This window comes from Engystomops pustulosus, chromosome 4 (genome assembly GCF_040894005.1).
Source record: "Engystomops pustulosus chromosome 4, aEngPut4.maternal, whole genome shotgun sequence".
Classification (NCBI taxonomy): Eukaryota; Metazoa; Chordata; class Amphibia; order Anura; family Leptodactylidae; genus Engystomops; species Engystomops pustulosus.
The window spans coordinates 128,419,125-128,430,551 of record NC_092414.1 but is presented as its reverse complement, the minus strand read 5'-3'; the positions used below and the strand labels follow the sequence as shown (position 1 = coordinate 128,430,551).

Here is an 11,427-nt window from a genome sequence, read left to right as displayed (position 1 = left end):
AGTAAGGCTGCATTCACACATGGTATTTACAGTGTGTTATGTAATGTAATGCAACAGGTGGAAGAGGATATTTGCTTTAACATTTACATGTATGTGTGAATGCAGCCTCAGAAAAAAACTTGAAATATTTTTTCTCTAATGCGGAATACGGACCTTCATAGAAGTCAATGTATCTGCAAAAAAAAAAAAACTGACGGCACAAAGATGACATCTGTATACGGTCCATTTTTTCTGAAATGTTGCTAGGCAACCAACTGGGCAGGGCAGAAAATAGATTAGAAAAACAACATTTTTTTAGTAAACATGATTAAACAGATGAAATATGAAAAAAAAAAACTGATGCGGGTACAGTATGGACTGCACATGGATATCACACATGCCCCATTTTTTGCACACACACAACACGCGTGTCCCTGGTCTAACTGCTCCTGTTCTGATACACCTGTGTATCCTGGCCTGAAACCGTGAATTCCTGACACTGATCTGTGCTCTCTACTGCTTATGGCTGGGCACAGTGCTGCCCTCGGTGGTGCCACCAGTGACGCGGTGTAGTAGTCACTTATGGCTGGAGGCCAGGACAGAAGGGCATTATAATATTATACATCATATTGAGTGTGATGAAATGTGTAGAACATCATTGTTTCCAGGTTACTTGGCCGATCACAATTTTATTCTCATATACCCAGATGTGCTGCCGATTTTTACACCCTGAACGCTCTTCCGATGAAAACAGCAGTATTTTTTATTGTATGATAAACATGTGTCCGATGTCAATAATATAGCATTAAATATAAAACTATAGCGATACAATCATACAACGCATCAGAAGGCGGAGCTTCCACATGAAACCGGATTGAAAAAACTAGCTGTATTCCCACTTCCAGTCTCAAACATGGCGGTGCCAGGGTCAGGGAAGCTGACAGATCTCGCGAGGTCTCCGCCCCTGTGCCCGCTCTTGAGGACTTAGTTCCGGCGCATGCGCCTACTGCGCTGTCTGACCTTGCCTGCAGTCACCATGTTGTCCCGCAGCAGTGTCCTCATCTTCCAGCCACAATGGTAAGTGTATGAGGAGCTGAGGCTTCATGAAGTGTGCCCCGGGGACATGGGGCGCAGGGTGATGGCGGGCTCCGGCGGCTGCCTGTATGGGCTGTGTATGGTGCAGCAATGCCGGCACACACTAGGCCGCAGCCGGCCCTTGTACTTCAAGGTGTCAGGCAGAAGTGACTGCAGGAGAGGCGTGCTGTGCTCATGGCTGTACCGGAGTATCCGTGTCCCTGGCATATCAGAGGCCTGCACCCCCCCTGGCACAGCGGGCATCCTTTACCCTGTGCAGGCTTGCATGGAGGACACTATGGCTGAGGGTGTTGGGCAAGGTTTAACCACTTGTTTTATGTCTTTTAGGGGCCAAGTCAGGAACATGGCAACTTTGAAGGACAGTGAGTATCTGTGTATTGTGGGTCATAGGGTTAACTCATTCAGACAAGTGTCCTTTTGGGTTATCCTAAAGGTCAGTCCTGATGTGACTGCCCTTATGTCTGTATCTCTCATTCAGTGTATGTGGTTGGTGCAGGTGGTACATTTCTTCAGGTCACCTTGACCTTTGGGTCAAGCCCCTTATAAATGTTAACTTGCTCAGATTTAGTGTGGCTAGTCCTTTATATTGATATATAGGGGAACATATCCTTTCTGCTGATTACTTGTACTAAACTTTTGTAATTTTGTCACTTTCCCTGTTTACATGACCAAGAATGAAGTCATTAGTCTTCCCAGGACCACCAGCTCAGTGTAGATAACTCCTCCTCCAATACTGGATAGCTTAACAATAACCTGCACCCTTATAGTGGGCACAGATCAGTTAAGTCATGGGTGATAGGGATAGAAACTAGTGATTAACAAATAGCTGTGAAGCTGCCTAATGAGTAAACCCTTACTCTATGTAAGGGTATAAGCTACTCTCAGCTTCCTTTGTGACTCTGTAATTACTCCCGAGCTCGTCTTTCCTTGAATTTGGCTCCTCTCCAATCTACTGACCGTTCCCCTCAAGGCTAGCCCTAACATGGGCATGGTGCTGCCATCTAGAAGTCATGCAGTTGGTTTAAACCCTTCCTTACAGGATTGATGGAGCGCACATCAGCCCCACAGACTTGCTCCTTGCTGTTTTCTCCAAGTCTTACATTTACAGTGCCCAGGTGAACGTGTATTAAGAGAGTACAAGGTCAAGGTCTTATCTGTAAGACTTGGTGTCATGGTGGTAAATGTAATAAGTATCTTGGACCCGCTTTATAGGACTTGGTGGAATTACTACCGTTTGTCACCCTTTCATTCTCTGTCTGAAACTTGTACACCTATATATACCTTTAGCAGGTGTGCCACACTTATTATGACTAGTATGCACTTTATCATCTGATTTACTAACTCTGGGGGAGATTTATCAGTGTTTCTGTTGTGAAGGGGTGCAGATGCCTGCAGAGTGGGCCAGTATAGGTAGTTCCTGCCCCTTTCCTTCTAAATACCTGCCAACATTCACCCCTGGTGTAAGTTTGTCAGCCAGCAGATACATCATAAGGCTTAGACCTTATGATGTATCTGCTGTGGTGGTGCCAGAGCTTTATCATACACCAGCGCACAGCATATGATAAATCTCCCCCTCTGTCTATAAGGAAGACTCTGTGAAGAAGGATTAGACTTTAGTCCATTCCGGATTAAGGCTCTGTTCCCAGCACTTTGTTAGAGCAGTCATTCAGGGGATCCTAACACAGCCTAAAGGACCTTTCAGACCTCTCATGGGGTCTGTTGTTTGGGTTTGGAAGTTTTTAGTAGCGTTAATTGCTGTTATGTTTTGATGTGACAGATTGATCTGTTGTGTTCAGTTACCAGGCGATTGAAATCCATCAAGAATATCCAGAAGATCACAAAGTCTATGAAGATGGTGGCCGCAGCTAAGTACTCTAGAGCTGAACGAGAGCTGAAACCGGCTAGAGTATATGGAACTGGTGCCCTAGGTAGGAATATGTATGAAAAATGCACAAGTTGCTATTCCTCATTACAAGAATGGCCATATGTGATATCTGATCTTTTGCATGAGTTATATAGTGAGATGTAGATAAACGTGTAACTTCTCTTGCTTCACTTAGCATTGTATGACAAAGCTGAGATCAAGGCTCCTGAAGACAAGAAGAAGCATCTTATTATTGGTGTCTCCTCTGATCGAGGTCTCTGTGGTGCTATTCATACCTCCGTGGCAAAAGCCATTAAAAGTGAAATTTCCTCGCTTTCTGAAAGTGGAAAAGAGGTTATGGTGGTTGGAATTGGGGACAAGCTGAGAGGATTACTTCAGAGGTTGGTTTGATATGTTTTTAGTGTACGGTAAAATATACTACAACCCTATGGAAGAATAACTTCCGGAAAGGCCACACCCATTGGTTATGTCTAAAAACAGTCTTAAAGTGAACTTGTCATCACAGATTTCCCCATTAATTCACACACCTTCAGGGAGGCCGTCCATGTATGTCTCTTCAAAGCAGAGTTAGTTAATGTATTGGAGGCCCGGAGAGGCAGGGCTGCTTAACTTTATCCCAGCTGCCCGCCCTCACGAAGTGTGTTTGCAAAATGAGTGTGCCATTGATTTAAAAGGGCACATGGGTTAAGGTGCTCCAAAAAGCTGTCTAAATTTTCAGCACCAACTAACTAGTTGTACTTTGCATCTCCAGTCCTAAAACTACGCTCAATTTATATCCACACTTTAATAAAACATGTCCATCCTATCTTGCACTGTCTACCTGTGAGACACTTTTTATAAATCTGTCACACTGAGCTCACCCAAACACCAGTAGAAACGTTTGTACAAAATTTAGCAAATCTAGAAACTATATTAAGGAATGGTTACTGAGCGTGTGGGAATTTTATGCCCACACTAACCCTATTTGAAGGAAGAGATTTCAATGAAGTTTTCCTTAGTTTTTAATATTGTTGACCTATAAGGTGATGTGTTCAACCATGATCAGCTGCCATAACTCCAGTGTGGAAAACTGTTCATAGACCTATCTGCACTCTATACTTGTTACTGCAGCACCGTTCCCATTCACTTCCTGGAGCAGATCTATGTTAAAGAATATCTGCTGTGATGGTATATATTTTCATTGTAATATCTTGTCTTGTAGGACTCATAATGATCACTTCCTTCTGACCTTCAAGGAAGTTGGCAGGAAGCCTCCTACTTTTGGTGATGCATCTGTGATCGCATCAGAGCTGCTGAACTCCGGTTATGAGTTTGACCAAGGATCCGTGGTGTTCAATAGATTCAGGTATGAAAACTGACTATAGAGAGTCTAACTGTTCCCTGAGCCTGTACTGATCATTTCTGCTCTTGTAGGTCTGTCATCTCTTACAAGACTGATGAAAAGCCATTCTTTTCTCTTGACACCGTTGCAAACTCTGGTAACTTATAATTTTTTACCTTATTTCTAATGGGTGGTGAATTAGTACAGATTTAAAGGACATCTACAGCAAGGATGAAGGATTGTTTGCAAATGAGCCTGAGAGGCTCCATTAACACCTATGGAGCCTGGATCCCCTCAGCCAGCAAACAAACCTTCATCTTGGTGGTAGATGCCCTTTAAAAAAAGTCAAAATGGTTTCAATCATGGTTATGTTGATTCCCATTTTCACTTCATTTAACTTGTTATATGAGTTTATATGCTTTTTTTTCTAGAGAGCATTACTGTCTATGATGACATTGATGCAGATGTGTTGAGAAACTACCAGGAGTTTACTTTGGCCAACATCATCTACTTCACGTTGAAAGAGTCCACCACTAGTGAGCAGAGTGCCAGGATGACTGCTATGGACAATGCCAGCAAGAACGCCTGTAAGCCTATGATCTTTCACCTCTGTGATTGGTGTGTGAGTGCAAAATAAAAAAATCTGCTTCTCACATTTTGTGAAAATGTTTCTTTTCTCTTTTCCCTCCTTTCTGTAGCTGAGATGATTGACAAATTGACATTAACTTTCAACCGCACCCGTCAAGCCGTCATCACCAAGGAGCTGATTGAGATTATCTCTGGTGCTGCTGCCCTGTAAGTACACGACTCCATTATTGTCTGGTATATAATAGGATATTGAAATGTTTAGTTGGAATCTAAGGGTTCGTTTACATGGCGGATTTTTTTAATGATCAACATTTGCATTAGGTGAAGCCATGCCTCTGCTCACTTGTACATTTGTTCGGAGCATGACAAACAATGTCACTTTTCTCTGTGTGTGTGTGTGTGTGGGGGGGGGGGGGGGGGGTGGCATTGGTGTCTGCCTCACAGCACATTGAATGGGAGGTAGATCATAGGTGTAAACTATCCCTTAGTTTTCCTATCACTGTAATGTTGCATGGTGTGAATTATCACTGGAACATGATGTAAATATTAAACTGGACCACAGTGTTGGACTTGCACTACTAGCTGTTTACATAGATGTGTGTCTGAATACTGTATAAAATGCGTGTACAACTGAAAATTCTGCATACTGGAAAATCTTGCTTAAATTCTATGTAAAGGACTTAACCTTTGGTGTGCATATCAGTATTTCACATTGCATGGTGTGCCTTAACTTGCTTGTCTTGTCTCTAACCCTTTTACCAGGGGATGAAATCAGTACAAGCACGAAACATTTGTCAGGTAATGCTCTTATGTAGAAGTCCTGTTGGATTGGTCTATTAGAGGGGACTTGTTCATTCTGTAAAAGATAGAGAAAAAAAAAGTCCAATATTTCTGCATCCAGTGTCAGATTCATTTACATACACCTGTGGTTATGCATATATCTATTCAAATAGACATTGCCTGAAAACTTGGCAGCTCCAGTACCCTAAGAAACTAGATATGTGGGTGTTTCTGCATCCATGGACTGCTGTCTTGTGTATGCATCATTGATTCAGATTAGGGTGTTCTGAGAGTGTTAACCTGCTTTATAAAGTACTGCTAGGGGTATGCTAGGTAAATTTCTACTGCCAGGTTCACCAAGCATGAGCAAATTGGGGAAATTTTCAAACAACCCTATGTGTTATGCAGTCTTTCCACTTTGGTCTATGTGTAAAGACCTCATTGCCCCATTAACCCCCAGCAGTAACTTGACATTGTTGAACTATTTACTAATGTCCATCAGATCTCTCTGCCATGAGGGGGCTTAACGCTTTTTTTTTTTTTTTTTTCTTTAAAAACCTTAGTATAAGAATGTAAAAGAGCAGATCCTGCCAGAGGGGGCACACACCACTGTCAGTGTGCTTGATTTACAATCTTTAATCCTGGTGGTAGATGTCCTTGAAGACTGTCGGATTCTATTCTATACCTGCTTTTAGTGGGTCTAAACTGTGCACCACCTAATTTTTTGGGCGCACAGACCATTTCCCAGCCAGCCACACTCCTTTATCGGAACACTGCCAAAACATGATCTGAAAGCCTTGATAAATGTGTCTGAAGGTGGTGTGTGGTTTTTTTTTTTTTTTTTTGTTTCTTTGGAGAGATTCGCCAGAAATCTGATTAATAAATTCCCCCACCCATTAAGCGTCTACAGATAGTTTCTAGTCATACTACTCTACATAAAGGATTCATAAGCGAAGTGATTTTTAAAAAGGCTGCTAAATTTTATCAATAATACTCCTATCTGCTTTTAGTCTTGATGCTTCAACTGCTGTTTGCTTCTATGTATTCATTAACTTCTTCTCTCTTTCAGATAATGTACCATCAGCTTGCAATTTGTCTGGATCTCAATGTCTCACGGGATTGGTTTATTTGTGAAGGAAACCAATGTTTGTAAATTATATTCCAATAAATTGCCTACCTGGAATAATTGTATTGCTTTGTTTAGTCCTGTGCTTCCTTGAAACGTGCTGTATCAAAGACTCTGTTTAAAACAAAGTAGACTCGTCTATTTTAACATCGAAACATTTGTAGCATATGTCATGTAATACAGGCAGCATCTTTACTAATAGTATTTTTTAGGCCTGTCCCTTCCCAAGAAACAATGGGTATCGGTACTTGATTTATATATTGACACATGGACAGGTCTGTCGTGTCTGCTACTGACTTATGAGATGATCAGGCTTGCAGGAGCACATGCTGCTGAAGTCACTAACATCTATATGATTGACTGACTTGATTCATGCCTGTTTGATGGTATTTGGTTATACAATTATTATATTGATGAACACCTCATGCCACATTTGTGAAGTTACAAATGCCATCCAGTGTGGTAGTCACTGTAATGCATCACCAAGTCTTATTTCAAATTAATTTATGCAGCAAAATATTACAACTTCCCTGTATATGCAAACTGTACTCCAGTTCATAGCTGAAAAAGTAAAAAACACACAAGCCTCAAGTTGGTTAAACTAACTTGTATTGGTATCTTTGATACTTTATTTTATAATTCTTATTCAGTCAGACCATCATTGACTAATAGGTCCTTGTAAAGATATGTTAACCTCTTAACGCTCTGCATCCAATATATCGAGTGCTGTAACTTGGCACTCATCATCCAACATATAGGACGCAGAGCTGATGCCGGCTCAGTTCAGAGCTGGGCCGGCATTGGAATGCACTGGGTGTCAGCTGTAATTAATAGCTGACACCCCAGTAACACCCACGGTAAGACAGGGCGCCAACTCGGGTGTTTAACCTGTCAACTGCGGTGGTGGGCACGATTGTGGCATTTAACTTGCCTGATGGGTCACCCGAAACGACCACCGCATTAGGTTTTATTTGGCAAATTTAGTAAAATGAAAGAAAAAAGTCTGGTATGCCTGTAATCGTATCGACCCATAGAATAAAGATAACATGATTATTAGGCTATATGGTGAAAACCAAAAAAATCCAGTACATGCTTTTCTACTCCTGACCTAAAAAAAAAAAAGTTATTACATTTTCAACAATAGGAGATACCAACTGCAAAATGGTAACACTGGAAAAAGCATCTCATCCCGCAAAAAATGCCATCCCATATCCCCAAAAAGGAAAAAGCTAAAATCTTGTAGTCTACAGAAGAGGCCAATGAAATTAAAATCCTGGCAGCTGTAGGGTGCTCCATCCCTCCTGTGCTTCGATGTGCGCTAGGGTTGCACATATACCAGAAGTTTGAGGGTGCATTCACATGTTGCAGTTAAAACTGCATCGCAATTAGTTTTGAGGTGGTTTTAGGTGCAGTTTCGTCAATTTCACAGGTGAAAGACATGAACTGAACGGGTGAATTTGATTTTTGAAGGAGAAAGCTGTTCCACAAATTTCATCCACCTGTTGATTTGATGTCTTTCACTGCAACGTGTGACCGCACCCTGAGGGCGATACAATACTCTGAAAAGTATTGTGATTCTCCATACCAATACGATAATTTCAAGAAAAGAAAAAAGTTATCTAATGTTTAGGGTGCGGTCACATGGGACATTTAAAGGGAACCTGTCACCAGGAGACCCATTTTTAGCACTCCCCCAGAACATAGTACATACACTGCCAAAGTGTTTTTGTATAAAAAACAGGTTTTACAGAAAAAAAGATGTTATATTGTACCTTTCATTAGCATCTGCTGTGTGATTAGGCAGTTGCCAATTGGGTGGGGCTGGAAAGGAGCAGTTCCCCCCCCCCCCCCACTCTTGGGAAACATGTGACCTTTTTTCACGCAAGTGCCTAGTCACACAGCAGATGCTAATGAAAGGTACAATATAACATGTCTTTTTATCTGTAAAACCAATTTTTAATACAAAAACACTTTGGCAGTGTGGGGAATGGGGGAGTGCTAAAAATGGGTCTCCTGGTGACAGGTTCCCTTGAAATTGCATTTAAAAATGCAATGCAAACGCCTGGGGGCGGGGCTCAGTCTGATTGCGTTTGTGTTTCCATTGAAACACATGAGATCAGTAAGGGTCACCAGTGATCTGCCAGGAGAAGCTTCAGGGTGATGCCACACATGGCGTTTTGAAACCATTTTTGGTCCGTTTTTAAGCACTCCGTTTTTGAAAACGCATCCATTTTTTATTGCGCAATTTTGGAAAACCTGTCAAAAACGGATGCAGTTTTTAACGCATCTGTTTTTTAACGGATTGCTTCAACAGACCAAAAACGGTTTCAAAACGCCATGTGTGGCATCACCCTTAGTGCTTTACATCAGTGTAGTATAAGTATTGTACAGGTTGTCCTGGTAATGTTAATATAAAATACTATAATAAATAGTAGCCTGGTGTTTTTGATGTCTGTATACTATACTTTTTTTGCGGATGGCAAACTGACCCACTGTTTCCTATGGGTCTGTTCACATGTCCATTTTTTTTTTTTTTTTTTTTTTCACAGATGTGCAGACAGTGAGAAAAAAAACTGCAGCATGCAGACCATGTACATCCATAAGTCAATGGATCCGCAAAAAAAAAATAAAAATGGATGGCACATGCGTGATATCCGTATACAGTGTTGCAGTTTTTTTTTGCAAAAAAACGGATACAATATGGACTGAACACAGACATCACAACTGCATTTTTTGCAGATGAGCGGCAGACATGCCCATCTGAATGAGCCCTTATTTTTTCTTTTAACTGTATTCTAGGCATCCATAATAATAAATAATCATCATCGCAATAATAATAATCTCTGAGAAGATCCCTCTCCATATATATTCATCCTGTGTCACAGTGAAGCTTAGTTACATAAAATCCTCCTGACTTTCTAGGGCTGAGCGCTCTCCATACATACAGGATGTAATCATAATCTTTATATAGCGCCATCATATTCCATGATGCTTTATAAATCATAGGGGACATATATATACAAATTTAATATATTACATTTTCATATGGAACAATAGGAGTAAGGGCCCTACTCACAAGAGCTTACAGTCTATGAGGATGAAGGGGGTGGCACAAGAGGTATAAGAGCTTATATAATGGTCCTGCCATTCTTTATAAGGGAATGAAACAAAATAATATAATAAAGATGATGCTGCTTGAACCAGCCATCAGCCGCCATCTTATTTACTAGGTCCAAGGTGAAAGTGACTACAAAGAAGCCTGGAGCTCGGTGTATATCTTGTGGGTGCGGATAACAGACGGGAGATAGGACATAGGATGGATTAGTAAAGGGAGAGTGGACATTTCATGCAGTTAGCAGGTATGATAGGCTTGCCCTAAAGAGATGGGTTTTAAAAGCATGTTTAAAACTTTGGAGGGCAGGTATTAGTCTGAGGCCGCGGTCACACGTACCGCTAGACGTCCGTTCATAACGCGATGCTAGCGCACAGGGGGAGGTCCTCGTTCGGGCCGAGGACCTCCCCCTGTGCGCTAGCATCGCGTTATGACGGACGCTTAGCGGTACGTGTGACCGCGGCCTGATAGTCCAGGGAAGGTCATTCCAGAGAATTGGTGCGATTCGGGAGAAGTCCTGGAGAGGTTCGAATTAAGGGAGAGATTAATCTAACATCACTGGAAGATCGCAGTTGGGAGTATGCCGCATATTGCAGCAAACAACTGCAAACTCTTTACATGCTGCCAGCATCTTGGGTGTGATTATTGCTCCCGGTGATGTCATCTGGGAGGGATGATCCATCGCCATGACAGCCTGTAAGACCTGTGGACTTGTCATTTCTGCAGCTCTGTTACAATGTGCCAAATGCAACTTCCGCCAAAGAAGGGTGCTGAATAATATATTTCACAATAATGAAATAATGCAAGATCCACGGATGTCAATAAAACGTGAAAAAAAAGCATATGGATTCAAAATGGAAAGTAAACTAATCTGTTTTCAATGGATGGGCCAAGGACACGCCTGGGTGAATAAGCCTCGAAAGACATAGTGACGTTCCCAAGATTCGATAGCGTTGCAAACACCAATTATGTGGCGTGTACCTGGCCCCATTTGAACACCATCTGAATGCTTAACGTTTTTCACTGATCCATTTACCCCTTAATGCTCACTGACAGATATATCCGTCAACAAACTATTAAGGATATATAAAGAGGGCTCATAGGTTGAGCCCTCTTCATACAGACATAGGGGTTTGCTACATATGGGTGCTAGCACTGATGGCGGGTGTTACCTCTTGATTGCATGGGCGCCGCCATCTTTGTTGAGATCACTGCTCCCCCTGATATCACCGGGCACCTCTGATACTTAATTATGCACACCTCCATCTTCGTTGTGTTCCTCCTCCTCAGACCAAGAGCCAGTCCATTGACTCATTGCTCCAGATCAGCAGGGAAAGAGGGAACACGAACATTTAGCTCCCTCCCTCAACACATGCTCGAGCAGCATTACTATAGCTGCTAACATACAACTTGGCATAGGATCCATTTATTGCCTTTCCGTAATATTGGGGTGGTTTCTGATTCCTTTGAAGAGACATCTGTTTTACCCTAGCGTGATATTATCGAATCTATGATTTGGGGTCATTTCTCTTTCACCCCTG

The 11,427-nt window shown here is 41.9% G+C and overlaps 1 protein-coding gene across 3 annotated transcripts; it reads left to right on the top strand.

The window, feature by feature from the left end:
- The first annotated feature begins 903 nt into the window (after positions 1 to 903).
- ATP5F1C (ATP synthase F1 subunit gamma) lies at positions 904 to 6,839 on the top strand. Of its 3 annotated transcripts, XM_072147417.1 has the most exons (10): positions 904 to 1,056; positions 1,402 to 1,436; positions 2,871 to 3,002; positions 3,135 to 3,339; positions 4,161 to 4,304; positions 4,373 to 4,437; positions 4,712 to 4,867; positions 4,979 to 5,075; positions 5,631 to 5,666; positions 6,718 to 6,839. In XM_072147417.1, the coding sequence occupies exons 1-9, from the start codon at positions 977 to 979 to the stop codon at positions 5,635 to 5,637; spliced, it is 921 nt and encodes a 306-aa protein (XP_072003518.1). In that variant the 5' UTR covers positions 904 to 976; the 3' UTR covers positions 5,638 to 5,666; positions 6,718 to 6,839. The 3 variants fall into 3 exon arrangements, with proteins under 3 accessions (XP_072003518.1, XP_072003519.1, XP_072003520.1); XM_072147418.1 differs by lacking the exon at positions 5,631 to 5,666; XM_072147419.1 differs by lacking the exons at positions 5,631 to 5,666; positions 6,718 to 6,839 and having other exon boundaries at positions 4,979 to 5,079.
- The last annotated feature ends 4,588 nt before the right edge of the window (positions 6,840 to 11,427 follow it).

Coding starts and splice junctions, on each gene's coding strand:
- ATP5F1C (XM_072147417.1), top strand. CDS start 977: ATGCGCCTACTGCGCTGTCTGACCTTGCCTGCAGTCACCATGTTGTCC. Junction 4,305..4,372: donor GTGGTGTTCAATAGATTCAG/GTATGAAAACTG, acceptor CTGCTCTTGTAG/GTCTGTCATCTCTTACAAGA. Junction 4,438..4,711: donor TGACACCGTTGCAAACTCTG/GTAACTTATAAT, acceptor TTTTTTTTCTAG/AGAGCATTACTGTCTATGAT.